The sequence below is a fragment of the Hyperolius riggenbachi genome, chromosome 2 (genome assembly GCF_040937935.1).
Source record: "Hyperolius riggenbachi isolate aHypRig1 chromosome 2, aHypRig1.pri, whole genome shotgun sequence".
NCBI lineage: Eukaryota > Metazoa > Chordata > Amphibia > Anura > Hyperoliidae > Hyperolius > Hyperolius riggenbachi.
In genome coordinates this window covers 18,135,288-18,152,967 of record NC_090647.1, presented here as the reverse complement: position 1 = coordinate 18,152,967, position 17,680 = coordinate 18,135,288, and the positions used below count along the sequence as shown (strand labels likewise).

The 17,680-nt window shown below is 43.4% G+C and overlaps 1 protein-coding gene across 1 annotated transcript; it reads left to right on the top strand.

Annotated features, from left to right (window-relative positions):
* Positions 1-519: 519 nt before the first annotated feature.
* On the top strand, positions 520-6,654 carry LOC137545367 (E3 ubiquitin-protein ligase TRIM11-like). The gene has a single exon (XM_068266521.1). It carries the CDS (start codon positions 895-897, stop codon positions 2,560-2,562), a length of 1,668 nt encoding a protein of 555 aa, XP_068122622.1. The 5' UTR covers positions 520-894; the 3' UTR covers positions 2,563-6,654.
* The last annotated feature ends 11,026 nt before the right edge of the window (positions 6,655-17,680 follow it).

The following is a 17,680-nucleotide window of genomic DNA, read 5'->3' as shown; positions in this document are numbered from 1 at the left end:
ATTGTGTGGAAATCTGCCGACAATCTGGTTGCATATTGTGTGGAAATCTGCCGACAATCTGGTTGCATATTGTGTGGAAATCTGCCTACAATCTGGTTGCATATTGTGTGGAAATCTGCCGACAATCTGGTTGCATATTGTGTGGAAATCTGCCGACAATCTGGTTGCATATTGTGTGGAAATCTGCCGACAATCTGGTTGCATATTGTGTGGAAATCTGCCGACAATCTGGTTGCATATTGTAGGGAAATCTGCCGACAATCTGGTTGCATTTCGTGGGGAAATCAGATTGCCCCACAAAATGTTTGGGTGGGAGGTCCGAGGTCTGTGGGGTTGGAAGGTCGAGGGGGGGGGCCCATAATTTTTTTTTTGCTATGGGGCCCAGTCATTTCTAGCTACGCCCCTGGTGTGATTCAGACAATACTACTGTCAAATAGCTCAGCAGGGCTGCCAGGCAACCGGTATTGTTTAAAAGGAAATAAATATGGCAGCCTCCATATACCACTCGCCTCGGGTTCACTTTAAATCATGAGTTAAGCTAGATAAAGAGAGATAAATTGTGAGTTACTAAGCAAGGTGAGATAATTCAAGTGAAAAGGTTTGTGAATCGGTCCCATTGAAAACTACAATGGCAGCTGGACAAAAATGTCCCTAGTCATTAATCAGATCCCTGCAAATAAGTGGCCAACATCTATGTGCATTTACTGCTATAGGCTATCACTTGCAGCAATGAGGAATCATCTTTTCAGGCAATGACAATCTGTTTGTAGATTAATCGCTTTCTGCTATTGTTTCCATGTGTAAAATGATTGCGTGAGCTTTGCAGACTGTCCGGAAGGCTGGAAGCAGTTCTGCTTGCTGTCATCTGACTCCAAAGCCTGCTAAGTTACATGAATGATTAGCCCAGCCTCCCTCTATGCAAATAATTCTGCAACTGGATATACTGGATTCTGTGATTCAGAGACTCTTGTTTTCTCTGCTGCAGCGATGGCGTCTGCTGATCTGAGCAAAGAGCTGGAGTGCTCCATCTGTCTGAGCATTTATACCGATCCTGTAATCCTGAAATGTGGACACAACTACTGCCGGGAATGTATTGAGGATTTTTTAAATACACAAGAGGGATCTGGAAGATATTCCTGTCCTGAATGCAGAGAGAGGTTTGTGGAACGGCCTTTTCTACATAGGAACATTGCGTTGAGAAACATAGCAGAGCGTTTCCTGTCTACTCAGCCCGATCAGGAGGAGGCCGGAGTCTTCTGTACATACTGTATTCACTCTGCTGTACCGGCTGTTATGTCCTGTCTGCTGTGTAATGCTTTTCTTTGTGATACTCACCTGAAACTTCACAGCAAGGAACCAGAACACGTCTTATGTGACCCCAACACTTCCCTGGAGAAGAGGAAATGCTCCATCCATAAGAAGATCCTGGAGTATTACTGCGCTGAGGATTCTGCTGTTGTCTGTGTGTCCTGCTCTGTGAATGGGAGACACATAGGCCATAAAATGATGTCACTGAATGAGGCCTCTGAGAAGAAGAAGAAGGAGTTGAGATATGATCTCAAGAAACTGAAAACAGAGACAGAGGAGGCTGAGAAAAGAGTCCAGAGTCTGGAGGAACGCAGGAGAAATGCACAAGAAAAAGCAGATGATGAAACAGAGAGAGTCACTGCCCTGTTTAGAGACCTCAGGAGACGGCTGGAGGATCTAGAAAAGAGAGTCTTGAATGACATCACGAGGCAGGCACAGAGGATGTCACAATCATACAATGATGTCATCAGAACGCTGGAAATAAAGAAGGAGGAGCTGTCCAGGAAGATGCTTCACATTGTGGAGCTGTGTAACATGACTGATCCACTGACTGTCTTACAGGATTCAGACACAGGTGACTTGTGTGACACGGAGGACAGAGAGAGACATGATAAACAGCTCCATGATGGAGGGGATCTGGATGTGGCTGGCATCTCACACACATTACACACAGGACTATCTGATATCATGTCTGGGGTAACTGGAGGGATCTATATACAACCTGCGGAGCTATTACTGGATGAAAACACAGCTAGTAACTGGCTGATTGTGTCAGAAGGTAGAAAAACTGTACTCAGGTCAGATAAAAGCCAGAATCTCCCAGAAACACCAGAGCGGTTTCAAGACTGGTCTCAGGTGTTGAGCAGCCAGAGATTCTCCTCAGGACGACATTACTGGGAAGTGGATGTTGGGAAATCCGGTATATGGGCAGTTGGAATGTGTTACTCCAGTATAGCCAGGACAGGAGATACTTCAGGAATTGGATACAATGATAAGTCCTGGTGTTTGTACAGGGATGGTGATCTATATTTAATGAGACATAACAGTAAAGTGATCCAATTACCTGACAAGATTCCTATTGGTAGGTTCAGGATATATCTAGACTATGAGGCCGGACAGATCTCCTTTTATGGCCTAAGTGACCCTATGAAGCTCCTCCACACCTTCACTACCACCTTCACTGAGCCTCTGCAAGCTATAATATGGATATGGAAAGGTTGTATAAAGATATGTGGGGAGAATCAGGGCATGTGAAAGACCCGCCCACTGGGATTGGAGAGAGTTGTCATTGGCTTACTCAAAAGATATGGACAAGCACCATCCTCAATCATATGAATCAACTGAGCAACAATCAATACTGGTATTCGGGATGATCATAATCTGCTAATTACAATTACTCAAAATGTTGCATAAAATTTCAGTTACAGCCACAAGTAATTACGATTTGGAAATGTATATAATTTTGCGTAGTTCATTCATAATTTCATGCAATTACTTGTAATTTACGTAATTTATTGCTGATATTACCACTTAAAGTCAAAGCTCTTCTACATGCTGTTGTCACCAAAATTGCTATGTATGTTATGGGGAATAGTGGAAATAAGAAAAAAAATCAGAATATCCTGTAGTTGGGAAAATTGACTTTGAAATTCAAAGAAACAATGGTTTTTAAAATTGATTTTCTCAACAATTACAAGACCTTTTTGAAATCTTTTTTTTTTTTTTTACTTGTTCCCATTAGTCTCTTTAAAGTGTACCTATAACCTTGGGAAGCTTCTGGATCCTGATGAGGCTTCCTCCGTCTTCCTCTGCAGCCCTGATCCAGCGTCGGCAATCCCCAAAATTCTGCCAACAAGCTTGTCAGCAGTGCTGAGTTCCAGGACCACAACAATCCGGTGTGAGCTTCGCACAGCCGCACCTTTAGCTTTTGTCGGGGCTCAGCCAGAAATAGCCGAGCCGATCGGATCCGCTGTACTGCACAGGCGCAAGGTGTCTGCATCTACTCAGTAGGGCAGATCTAATGGGACTCGGCTATTTCTGCCTGAGCCCAAACAAAAGCTGCAAGTGCTTCTGCGCGAGGCTATCACAGGATTGTCATGGTCCTGGACGGTTCAGGGGTCCCGGCACAGAATCGAGAGCATGGAGGAGGACAGGGGAAGCCTCATAAGGATCCGGAGGCTTCCCCCTCCCGAGGTAAGTACCCCCCAGGGGCTCTTTTTTTCATTACAGGTTTACTTTAACAGTTGTGGCAAATTTGGCAATGAAAGCATATATGGGGTCTTTGCTATGAACTGCTAAAGTCAGCATGAACTTACGCAAATGTATGCGTAATTCTGACATTACTGGTTCCTGATTACGTAGAAAATTAATTACAATTTTCCTAACATTTTGCATTACGATTTGGCATCATAATTGCAAATTACGATGATGTGAAATTTGTGCTCAGTACTAACTGACATAGCTGATGTAAACAATAGAATGTGCAGAAAAAACAGAACCCAGAACAATCAAAAACATTAAACAAAGAAAAGCAGATCCACAAAAACACACCAGGCACTGGATTGGGTAATCAAAATATTAATAATAACCAGGGGTGTAACTAGAAATCACTGGGCCTCCCTGCAAAACCTTGTATGGGGCTCCCTCCTCTGCACACTGAATAGGGACTGACTACAAATCTTTGTCTACAAAACTTTTGAGCTGAGCAGATGTAGTCATTAGAACAAATGTGCAGAGATCAGAAAGCTTTTCCTCTTTGTGCCCTCATGCTAGTTACACACCATACAATTTTTTGTTAGATAGATGGTTCGATAGATAATTTCCGACATGTCCGATCTTATTTTCGATTTTTTTCTGAACGATTTCTCATAGACGTGAATGGAAATAGATAAGAAAAGATAAGAGGATCGAATCGGAAAACGATTGGAAAATCGAATCAGAAATCGATCGGACGGAAAATCGACGGAAAAAATGCACCGTGTGTACCCAGCATTAGCTGTCAGTCTCTCGTAACAGGGAAAATGAAACTTTCCCCACAGGGCCCCCTGTGGCTTCTGGGCCCCCCGCGGCTGCATCCCTTGCAGGGTCTATAGTTACGCCCCTGATAATAATACTAATACAAGCTATATTGCTCCATCACATGCAGAACAGTTCTGTTCACTGCTACTTCCTGTTTGTACAGACATGAGGTCTCTGTTACACTTTCTACTCACTGCACTGCCATGCCTGATTGCCTGCAAATAGGAAATTTGTTAATATTTAATAACAAGATAAAAAAATGAAGGTTTTAAATGCATGCAGTTATGTCCAATGAAACATAAGTTTTTTTTTTTGGTACTAAAAATTTTTATTGAGGAATATCAAATGTAGCAAAATACATCAATGGATACATAGAAACATGCTCATATTAAACATATTGTTCCAGTCCTCTCAAAAGAGAGAAAAAAAAAAAAAAAAAAAAGATTTTTTACAGTTTTATATACTCGATGGAAAGCAATACTGTACTTAACAGCAATAGTACCAAAAACCATATATAACATTTAAACCTTTAAAACAATGTTGGAACACGAAACAACTGGATTGAATATATGCCGGACTCCCTCCCCCAACCCCCTCAACCAGCTTAACCCGGGATCTCACCCCAGTCCTCCCCTCTCTTTCAGAGAGTATCGCTTTGAATTAGGATAGCCCCTCTGCTATGACAACATTGATATCCCAAAAATCCCATACTTTCTCAAAGGCCGGGACAGTATTGTTTTTGATGGCTGTTAGATAGTCCATATTTCGGATGAATTCTATTTTGGATCGCACTCTCTCCAACGTTGGAGGGGATGAGGACTTCCAGGCCGCCGCTATAGATAGTCTAGCAGCCACTAGAATAGTGAAACATAAGTTTAAAGCGTACCGGAGATGACCTGTGTACTGGTGGTATATACAGTGACAAGAAAATAGACACCTATGTTGTGCTCCTTTTCTTTTTTCCCTGCTTGAAAAAGTGAATATCCAGTTTTCTCCAGTTGGGATCCCAGTCAGGCTTTGGTGTCCCTCAGTGATAACACATTACAGCTATAAATGCTCAGACACACTATAAGGCCTTGTTCATGTTCACATTACATGCATTGCTGTCCGTATTTCGGGAACGCGTGCAGGAGGCCGACACGCACGAACATCAGAAGTGCATAGACTGCGCTGTCTGATGTTCACACTGCATGCGTTGCTGTCCGTATTTCGGGAACGCGTGCATGAGGCCGACACGCACGAACATCAGAAGTGCATAGACTGCGCTGTCTGATGTTCACACTGCATGCGTTGCGGACCAGTGTGTTCCGGGAATTCATGCTGCACACATTTTTCCCCAAAACGCGCAGCTGAACTATTCATTTTCAGTGAATGGGATCAGCCACACGACACATGCAAATGCAGATGGCGTGCGTTTGTATGCGTTGCGTTCCAATCGCACGGCCATCCATAATTGATAATGTAAACGTGGCCTCAGGGTCCTTTTCCACTGCAAAACGCAAACACATGCATGTTTGCATTTGCGTCTTTGACCAATTTTGATGTGCGTTTTTTTGTGCTTTTATGCGTTTGCATTTGCGTTTTTCTGATTGCCAAGTGTTGTCTTGATTTTTATATAAAATAGATACTAGTGGTTAAATACAAAACACAAAACGCATTTCTATGCGATTGTTATAATTTAAGTAGGCCTCAGTTATTTGGACTGAGTTAGTCAAAAAGGCTTGGAGTGCAGATCGGCCCTTTAAGGGGATTTTCTCTGAGAGAGAGAAAATCTGCAGTTCTGTCAGCAGAACTAGAACATACCAAGAAGCTGTTCTCTGAACAAGGCCGCAGGTCTTCCTGACCTGGGCATGTACCACCACCAGAACAGTAAACATCAGCCTTGTTATGAAAATATCACCGGCCTGCATGTAGATCAAATGCCTCATTGATTATTAATCGAGTAGGTGTGTATGATGACACCACGAGTGGGTCCACCAATAGACTGATCTAGGGGGTGGCGAAAATGATGTCATATTTAACTCTTTCCTAGTCGCTATTAAAGGTTGAGGGAGATACGAGAGCTCACTTCTGCTCTTTACTTTCACGCTAGCTCGCCAGGCTGACTGGGACTCTTAAACATGTTATTCCTTCTGTAATCTGATATAATGTATGCTGTACATAGATAGTCTAGATGTAACATAGAGTAGATACAAGAAGACCTGGGTATCTTCAGTAGGATAGATACTCAAGTAGCTGTAACGCAACATGGAAGTCTGCTTTGCCAGGAGATGAATGTATCTATCTGTATTCCTGTTTCCTGAATAAATAACGTAAACATTGGAAAAAGCCTGAGGAAGTCTATCTCCTGTTTGCGGTGTGGAGAGTCAAGTGATCTCCCAGTCTGTGAGACGATGGTGTCGAAGCAAGGTGATAAGAACAGTTTATAACACGTTTTTCATGCGTTCCTGTACTTTACATTGAAATGCAAAACGTATCATAATCGCACAGACATGCGTCTGCGTTTTTTTTTATTGGAACGCAGCAGTGTAAAAGGCCACCCAAGATTCTTATTTTAAACAGGCTGCACTTAAGAATCAGCAAATGCATGCGTTTTGTGTTTTTGACAAAAACGCAGCTAGTGGAAAAGGGCCCTAAGTGCATTTTGAGCACATTTTGTCCCTTTAGAGATTTCTGAGAGCTTTTTAAAAAATGCTCCAATGGACTTACATTAAAATCACGGTAAAATCGTGATAAAATCGTGAAATTTTACAGTGATTTTAATGTAAGTCAATGGGAGCATTTTTTAAAATCAGAAAGCTCTAAGGGCTAAAAAAGCGCTCAGAAAAGCATTTATAGGCCAGTGCACACCAAAAACATCTAGCAGATCCGCGAAACGCTAGAAGTTTTTGGAGCAGATTATAGAGCGATTCTAGGCATGTGGAGAGAAGGTTTTCTAAACATGGCTAGCGGTTTTTTTTAGCGTTTTTGTGTAGCAGATTAGAAATATTTTTACAGTAAAGCTGTTACTGAACAGCTTCTGTAACAGAAACGCCTGGAAAACCGCTCTGATCTAGCGTGTTTCAGAGCCGTTTTCCACTTTCCTATACTTTAACATTGAGGCAGAAACTCCTCAGAAATCTAAAAAATGCTGCAGCCCCCGAGTTTACGTTTGTGGAAAAAACGACTCGCTCTGGTGTGCACCATCCCATTCACTTTCATTAGCCAAGCATACATGCAATCATGTGGCAGATTTGCTCAGAACATACACACCTGCTAATGTAAATTAAAAATAAAACATTTACTCACCCGCAGCAGACCTCCTGTCCCGACCTCTGTCCGGAGCACAGCTCCCACGATCCTCAGCAGCCAGCAACTGGAACTCCCACCCTGAGAGCAGGGCTACGGGAAAATGGCGCCCGAAGCTTTGCACTGCAGACTCAAAGACTCCAGAGCAGGGCTTCGGATGCCATTTTACCGTAGCCCTGCTCTGCCGCTGCCGGAGCTGCTGGCTGCTGGTTAACTGACACAGCGTCTATTAGACGCCAAAAGTCAGTTCACGCTGGGGGGTGCTTTAGGGGTGCTTGGAGAATTTTAGGGGGTGCTTCAGCACCCCAAAGCACCCCCTGGCGCCGCCACTGGCTAGGAGAACTTACCGTATTTGTCGCCGTATAAGACGCACTTTTTCTCCCCCAAAAATGGGGAGAAAAAGTCCCTGCGTCTTATACGGCAAAGGCAGGAAATCCCCAACTTAATAACGCCCGCCGATACGAACCGCGACCCGCCGCCATGTTGGGGATTCCCTGCCTTTCTGTGCCCGCCTGCGTCTCCTGGCCCCCCGGATGGAGTGTTAATAGCGGCAGCAACTTACCTTTGGCAGGCTCGCGCGCTGATCCTAGATCATTGCGCTGCCCCCCGCTAGCACGAAAACTAAGTGGAGAGGCCAGGCGGGGGCGTGTAAGGTGAAAGGCCTATCGGGTAGGGGAGGGGGCGTAGTTTCAGTCCAAGCCTCGAGTCGATTGGAGAAGCGGCCAAAGGATGGGGTACTATGCGCACTAAGCCTCCCATTCAAGAGATGGTAGGCGGCGCCGCTAGACGTGAGGCTGTACGTCAGGGCTGTGGGCGGGCGCATGCGCGCGGTATGAGAACCGCCATGTTGGTTATGGGCAAAGGAGGCTATGGTGACGAGGGGGCAATAGCGAGGAGTTGGAAGGACAGGGGGGAAAGATCGTGAATTACAATTATTGGAATTAGAGACAGGAAGCGCTTGTAAATGTATCTGAGAAGACATGTGAAACTCTTAGTTTTCAGTGAAAGTATAGACAGAGGATACGTAGGGTCGGTCAGACCAAATGTATTACTGCCATCTAGTGGCCGAATTAAGAACTTATTTGAAAATTATCTGCATAGTGCCTTATTATTAGCTAGCTGGAAAGATTGCAGTTACACAATGGCATCAGACATTAGGAAAATGACAATTATCACACATTCTATATTAGAAACATTATTAAAATTTCATATATATATCGAAAAAAGGGCTAATCAATTCCAACAGTGTAATGGATATTTTATCATACCATTGCTAATTTATAAATCCTGAGTGTTGTAAGAACGTGGATATGATTAGGTTGCTAATACTCTGAGTTGTTATTTAAACTTTCTTGTCAGAAGGTGTGGGAGGGGAGAAAAGACATCTCCTAGTGCGTGTACAATCCATATATTTCTGGGGGGCTTCAATAACGTTATTGGTGTAGTTGAAAGAATAATTACTAAGGCTGGGAAAAAAAGGGGGGGGGGGAAAGGTGGGGCAGGGAGGGGAAGGGAGGGCGGTGTTCCTCTACTACCCCCTTCCCTCCCGGTCCTACACAAAAAAAAAACCCTTTTCTCCCCCCCCCTCTCCCACCGCCCTAAGGAGCGAGGGACGCTAGACGAGCTCAAGAACCTTTATATGCGCAATTCTAATGGATGTTTGTGAGTGGCGTGCACTATCTTTTAATATTTTAAAATAAAAAAACGGTTTTACACTATGCTGGTCCTTGTTTGAGTCATAGGAACGTTTCTGCTGGAGGAGGATTGTTGGCAATATCTGTGAAGCTTGCTTTGCTGGTCTGTGCTGGGTCAGCCATCAAATCTGGTGAGAGGCTCCATTGAGCATAAGGTGAAGGAGCACATGGTGTTTCTGTAAAAGCTGGGAGCACTGGTGTCTGGTTTAGCCTTACAGCTATACTGTTACCAAACGGCAGGGCCGGATTTCCCATAAGGCACTGTAGGCACGTGCCTACAGGCGCCTTTAAGTGGGAGGGGCGGGTACCATAATGCCCCCTGGCGAGATACAAGGTGCAGCTGTTGTGCTCCCTTCCCACCGATAAAGATTTCCCCCTACCGCGCTCCTTTCCGCCTCAGAAGCAGGTGTCCCCATGCTGTGCGCCTTTCTCCTCTATCCCTCTGATGTAGGAAGCAGGCAGCAGCGCTCTGTCCCTCCGGCGGCTCTGCACTACAGTGACGGCAATCTTGTGTAGTGTTTCTTTAAGGGCCCTTGCTTGATGAGGTCATCAAGTCAGGACCTTTTCACTACAGAAGGTCGCCGCCAGTGTATGCAGAGCCGTTGCCAGCAGGACAGAGGGTGAGTGCCCCTTCCTGCGTCCTACATCAGAGGGAGAATGGAGCACAGCATGGGACACCTGCGTCTGAGGCAGAGAGCAACGCTTGTACTCACACCCTGCAGAGTTTGCATCCAGACAATCACACTCCTGCCTGGTGCATGCTATTACAGGTGATGTCTGCATACACATTATACATCGGGGGGAGCGCACTGCAGAGTGCAGGGCACTGGGTGACTGAGTTTATTCCTGCTCCTCTAGGCTCCAGTCATCCTCCCTTCTAACCCCCCTCCTCCTGGACAGTGCTCTCCTGGACAGGGTACTTCTTTTGACCTCCTTCGGTAAGCTGCACAAGAGCAGGAGACTCTGTTTTCACTTTGTAGTAGCCACATTCTTTTTCACATCGTCCCTCTTTCTCCCCTCACATCCCTTCTCAACTTTTTATTTTCTACACATACACACACACATGGTGTTTTCTTTATGAGCTGATTGAGTTCTGGTTTTTCACCTTGGTTTTGTTTCTGCATCAGCACTTTTTTTTATTTGTATTGCTGCTACCAGGTACAGTAGCACTTTTATATAAACAACTGCACTTTTTAATTGGTTGTTAGAATGCTTTCCAAAGCACATGGCTCTTTATTTAGAATACAGCTGCCTTTGTGCATGGTATAGTTTTGTCAATAATTATGTATTATATTAGGAGGGTACATGAAATTCGTTTGGCTACTAGTGATATATTAACTGATTTCTCTGGCACACCTTGGGAGTCACCTGTGTGCATGCTGTGTGTTTGTGTCAGAGGTGTGTGCATTTGTGTCAGAGGTGTGTGCACGCGATTGTGTTTGTGTCAGAGGGGTGTTTGTGTCAGAGGTGTGTGCATTCGAATGTGTTTGTGTCAGAGGTGTGTGCATGGCAGAGGTGTGTTTGTCAGAGGTGCGTGTGTGTCAGAGGTGCGTGTGTGCAAACATGTTTGTGTCAGAGGTGTGTTTGTGTGTGCGAACGTGTTTGTGTCAGAGGTGCGTGCATGCGAACGTGTTTGTGTCAGAGGTGCGTGCATGCGAACGTGTTTGTGTCAGAGGTGTGTGCATGGCAGAGGTGTGTTTGTCAGAGGTGCGTGTGTGTCAGAGGTGCGTGTGTGCAAACATGTTTGTGTCAGAGGTGTGTTTGTGTGTGCGAACGTGTTTGTGTCAGAGGTGTGTGCGTGCGAACGTGTTTGTGTCAGAGGTGTGTGCGTGCGAACGTGTTTGTGTCAGAGGTGTGTGCGTGCGAATGTGTTTGTGTCAGAGGTGTGTGCATGGCAGAGGTGTGTTTGTCAGAGGTGCGTGTGTGTCAGAGGTGCGTGTGAGCAAACATGTTTGTGTCAGAGGTGTGTTTGTGTGTGCGAACGTGTTTGTGTCAGAGGTGTGTGCGTGCGAACGTGTTTGTGTCAGAGGTGTGTGCGTGCGAACGTGTTTGTGTCAGAGGTGTGTGCGTGCGAGTGTGTTTGTGTCAGAGGTGCGTGTGTGTCAGCTGCAGCAGTGGGCTGATATAGTGTAATATTGGTGGGGGTGCAGGCTGCAGCAGAGGGGTAATATTGGTGGAGGTGCAGGCTGCAGCAGAGGGGTGATATAGTGTAATATTGGTAGGGGTGCAGGTTACAGCAGAGGATAACGCATTTGAAACAGGCATGCGTTTTTATATGTTTCTTTTTTTTAAATACAGTAGTGGGCTCAGGCCCTCAGTGACCTGATAAAGAGATTAGCGTTCAGTATATTTTTTACTTGGAGGTGTGGTCTGTTGAGGGGTGGAGTTTAGGGCACCAGGAGGCCTGTGCCTACAGGCTCCTGAGTTGTAAATCCGGCCCTGCCAAACGGTATTATACTATTGCAATGCTTCTCTGTTTTATGATCTAACGCTTTGAGGACACAAGAGGAAGCAAACTGTATCCAGGAGATTCTGAATGCTAGTGGGCCAGAGGCATTATTTGCTGATCCTGCAAGGGACAGCTTAACATCTGGTGAGCGTATATTGTTTACTATATAACACTGGAAGAATCTCTGTACATGGTGTATCCTGTATGAGCCTGGAAGCAGTTATATGTGGACTCTTTTGGACTCTTATATGCTATTATTATTTAATTTTGGTTTTGGTAGGAACTCTCAATTGTCACTTATGCTGTTGAGCGCCCTGTACTTTTTATATTTGACTGTTTTAAAGTGATACACGCACTTAAATATAGGAGCGATCCAGGCAACCAATAGTAACATAGATATATAAAAGATAGGGATTTACGTGAGGAGCGCACATTGCAGGGTCTTTGAATTGTATTGTTGTTATTAGCCGGACAGAATAGAGTGTGTTAACCGTTTTTATTAGCAGGTCGAGAAATAACCAGTTAGTAAGTTCCTCTGTCTCAGAAAACAGAGGTGGTGGCAGTTATACCCTGAAATAGTATGTAAAGTTGTAATTACAGTACCTCACAGGCTCCCCTCTGGTCGGGCTGCTGCCCAGTTCCGTCAATTTCCGTGCACCGAGTGCGACCACAGCTTGCATGATTGGTGTGCTGAAACCGATTGGAAGGCAATTTGCGGTCTGACCACTAGGGATCCTGTGACAAAACCCACACAGTATAAATTTGTGAAAAAAATCCCCATGTACCTTCCACCCAATCACCAATCCATGTTCCCATTATGTTTCATATTTTATAAATTAACATACAATTGATACAATTACGTGAATAGATCCAATTATATTTTATACCACTGCATCATTATTTCATATTTTAAAAACCCATATAAACCCGTATAATTCATTATTTATATATATATATATATATATATATATATATATATATATATATATATATATATATATATATATATATATATATTTCTAAACAGGGTGAAGGGGGCACATCTTGTTAACTGGAGGGGCATACATTTGGCTATTTAAAGAGGGACATATCTGGCTATCTGAATGGGGTAAGGGGGCACATATAGCTATCTAAATAACTTTTGACTCCACCCATGACCACATTTTGATGTGTGGCCACGCCTATTTTGTCCTGAGGGGGGGGGCGCAAAAACTGTCTTTGTCCCGGCTGCTGAAAATCCTAGCTACGCCTTTGTATTGTTCCAGCACATTTATTGCTGTTTGGGTGAGTCTGTACCATGCAGTGACAGCGTAGAGATGGCTATCTGAACCGTATCAGTTCCTTTGGAATTTTATAAGTGGGACTTTGTACTTGGAACTTTCTGAATCTGATTTCCACAGAGTATGTGCTGCTCAGACTGCACACAATGACAGGGCGCCACCAGCGTACAAGCAAGACATGCCCCTGCTTTGGGTCTCACTGTACAGGGGGGCCTCGCTCTGTTGTTGTTGGCCGCTGATCTGCTATGTGTGGCCCCGGAGGTCTCCAGTAAAACTTACGCAACTTTGCTCCTGCACGGACTCCTCTCGCTGCGCTCTCCTCCTGACGCCGGGCCCACTCTCTTCTCCTGTTGCCGCTGGTGTCCTGTTTCCATGGTTACCCGACGGCAGTGCTGCTCGTAATGGAAAAATCTACGCTTACGGATCATTACGCGTAATTTTACGCTATTACGCATTACGCAATTACGGTTACGGCGTAGGAAATTATCTACGGTACATCACTGTAATTACGCGTAAACTTACGCAATTACGCGTAAGGATACCGTAATGAAGGCGCTTACACTACGATGTTACGCGTAGTGCCGTAATGACCATTAATGCGTATTTTTGGACGCATGCGGACGATATGTACGCAATAGCCGTCAATGTGACAGTTATTGCGTACATATCATTCGTATGCGTCAAAACGTACGCTTATACTGAAGGGCGGGAGAAGATACTATTGGTTGCTTAGGATGTTGACTGATTGGCTACTCTTAGAAAATGGGAGATTTTACGTTAGTAATTACGCGTAAAATTACGCGTAAGTGTTCGTAAAACTACGCATGCCTAGCAATTACGGTAGACAGTGTAATTACGATACCACTTACGGTCTTACGCGTACATAATTATGCGTAAGACTGTAAGTTACGCGTAACGCTTACGCGTAAATTTACATTGAATTACGCTCATGCGTAATTTCGGCCCAGCACTGCCTGACGGCACCTCTAATGATGCAGAGGAACCACCAGAAGTAACCATGGCATAGGATGCAGCAAGGTGGCAAGAGAATAAGAACGCAGAGAGAGCAGGAGAGCGCGACAAGAAGAGTCTGCATCGGAACGAGGTTATAAGTAAGTCACTTTACCTATACTGGGCTGGGTACCACCTGCATTTGGCTACCTATACTGTCTGCAGCACCTATAGCTTGCTATCTATACTGAGTGCACCACCTGTACAATATCGCTTATGTTAACCGGGGACTACCTGTATTTTGCTACTATTTGGCTCCACCCACATCACATCTTGGCCATGCCTACTTTTTTGCCGTATTCATCAGTGTTGGTGCCACACCTACTTGTTGCTGTGGTGTGCTTTGCGCGCCGCTCACTTATCACTTCAAGTCATGGGCTGCTTGGGGCCACCAAAACCTTATCTGAATCCCTTCACAATGATACACTGTTCTGAATCTTTGGCTGTTTTTTTTGCTTACTTAATATAGTATACATGTGAAATCTTATTTTTTGTTCATATTTGTTGTGCTATTAAAGGATACTTTAGTTCATCAAAAAACCAGGAGAGGAATTGAAAGGCTCATTAGGACCCAGAGCCTTTCCTCTCCTTATTTTAGTATTTGATTTATTTAAAAAAAAATTTCCTTCAGACTCCCTTTAACCACTTTGTCCTACCTGACGTATAAAAACGTCAAGGAGGACATGCGCGCTCCCGCGGCCGATCGCGCGCGTGCACACGCACTCCCGGCCGCGGATTCGGTAGCCCAGGAATCAATGAATCGGGCTATGGTGCCCGATCACTGATTCCTCTCCCCCGCAGAAAAAGCGACAGCTTTTCTTGGAAGCTTCGCTTTTTCTGAGTCTATGTCCCTCTAAGCATACATTGTACGCTTAGAGTGACGTCATGTAAACAAACTCAAGGTTGCCATCTTGTGGCCAAAGAGTAAAACTACATCTAAAAGTAAAAAAAAATTACACTACACAAATATTTCCCTAAATAAAACACTATTTACTTCCCACCCTCCCAAAAATACCCACATAAAATGTGTAATAAAAAAAACCAAAAACATTACAATAAAAAAAAACACATAAATATTTACCTAAGGGTCTAAACTATTTAAATATCTATGTAAAGATGAAATATTTCTATATTTTTTTTTATATAAGCTTGTAAATAGCGATGGATGCAAAACAGAAAAAAATGCTCCTCTATTTCCAAATAAAATATTGTCGCCATACATTGTGATAGGGACATCATTTAAACGGTGAAATAACCGTGACAAATGGGCAATTACAATATGTGGGTTTTAATTATGGAGGCATGTATTATTTTAAAACTATAATGGCCGAAAACTGAGAAATAATGAATTTTTTCCGTTTTTTTCTTATTCTTACTGTTAAAATGCATTTACAGTAAGGTAGCTCTTCATTGTGATAAGTAGTGATAAAGTTATAGGCGAATGAATGGGAGGTGAACATTGCTCGGATGCATAAAGTGAAAACGACTGAGAGCAAGTGGTTAATCTATGCTCCCAATAAATCCCCCATTGATCTTGTGTTCCCACCGGGTAGACGTCCATCCATGTCACAGTCACATCACTGCATTGTCTTGACTGGTCCTGAACTACTATTGTATAACTTGTACCACTATTGTCCATTCTTGTCTGGCTTGTTGAACTTTTTTGTACAATTCCACGCACAAACCTCTGTACTTGGTGAATACATCTCATTCTGATTATTTAGTAAAATGTGCAGCCACCTCTTCTGATGGCTCACCAATCACTGCGAAAATTATAGCTTTAGTAAATCTGACCTCGGTGTGCAAATCTCAGCACTGCCTGCATGGTAAGCGGCACCCTCAATAACGTAAGCAATTTATGAGGAAACGTATTCTTCCCGTGTAAGTCAATCTGCAGTGTGGTTTAATTCTCATAAACAAGGCTATACAAACCTTAAAGGGAACCTAAGCTGGGAGGAATATGGATGTTTTCTTTTAAACAATACCAGTTGCCTGACTCTCCTGCTAATCAATTTGCTGCAGTAGTTTCTGGCTCTCACACCTGAAACAAGCATGCAGCTAATCCAGTCTGACCTCAGTCAGAGCACCTGATCTGCATGCTTGTTGAGGAGCTGTTGCTAAAGTATTAGAGACACAGGATCAGCAGGAGAGTCAGAGAACTGGTAATATTTTAATAAAAGGAAAAATCCATATCCTTCTAAGTTTAGGTTCCCTTTAAAGAGACTCAGAGATTAGTATTAAGGCAGTTGTTTTGCTTACCCGGGGCTTCCTGCAGCCCCATAAGCATGGATGCGTCCCTCGCTGTCCTCCTGCAGTCTCCCATTCAGCCGTGGCGAGTCCCGGTAACAGGCACAGTGACGCCAGTCTGGGTCTACTGCGCATGCACGGGAGGTCCGGTCCGCACATTTGCAGAAGACCCAGACTGGCTTTGACTGAGCCTGTTACCGGGGCTCACCGCAGCTGAACGGAAGATCGCAGGAGGACAGCGATGGACGCATCTGTGCTTATGAGGCTGGAGAAAGCCCCAGGTAAGTAAAAAAAACTGCCTTAAAGTGGTATGAAACCCAGCATTTCTTCTTTGCTCTAAAAGATTATTTACAGTATAATATATACTACCACCATTTTTTTAGAACAGCATTCAACTAGTTAAACACAGGACTTACAAGCTCCCTGCAGGGAAAGCTGGACGCATCCGAACTGGAGATAACGTTATCTTGTGTTTACTTAATTGTATCAAGTAAGGAATGTAAACATTCTCTTGCAATTCAGACACTCCTTTCCTGAACACAGACAGACACTCAGAAAGCATTTCTGGGTTCATTACAAGAGAAATAAACCGGTTATGAATAAAATGCAATGTCAGCTCTCAGAGCAAAAAAATTGTACTTTGGGAACTTGTAATTTCTAAATGAATAATAATACTTATGCATAAATGCAAATATGATAACCGTATGGCATATACAAAGTAGGAAAACATATTTTATTGAATATTATGTCAGTTTTTTATACTGCTTTAAGACTCATCTCTGAGTCTCTTTAAGAAATGTGTAAAACTCCCCCTGATAGACATGGTCAGAAAATATGACATATTTATGAGTAATGCATCCTGTATACTTTTATGTTAACCACTTAAGATCTCAGTCGTTTTCAGCTTATGCATCCGAGCAATGTTCACCTCCCATTCATTAGCCTATAACTTTATCACTACTTATCACAATTAACTGATCTATATCTTGTTTTTTCCGCCACCAATTAGGCTTTCTTTGGGGGGTACATTTTGCTAAGAGCCACTTTACTGTAAATGCATTTTAACAGGAAGAATAAGAAAAAAATGGAAAAATGCATTATTTCTCAGTTTTCGGCCATTATAGTTTTAAAATAATACATGCCTCCATAATTAAAACCCACGTATTGTTATTGCCCATTTGTCACGGTTATTTCACCATTTAAATTATGTCCCTATCACAATGTATCGCGACAATATTTTATTTGGAAATAAAAGAGCATTGTTTCCGTTTTGCATACATCACTATTTACAAGCTTATAAAAAAAAAATAGAGAGAAATATTTCATCTTTACATAGATATTTAAAAAGTTTAGACCCTTAGGTAAATATTTATGTGTTTTTTTTT

Excerpts from the sequence above, each read along its gene's own strand:
- LOC137545367 (XM_068266521.1), top strand. The coding sequence starts at position 895 with ATGATTAGCCCAGCCTCCCTCTATGCAAATAATTCTGCAACTGGATAT.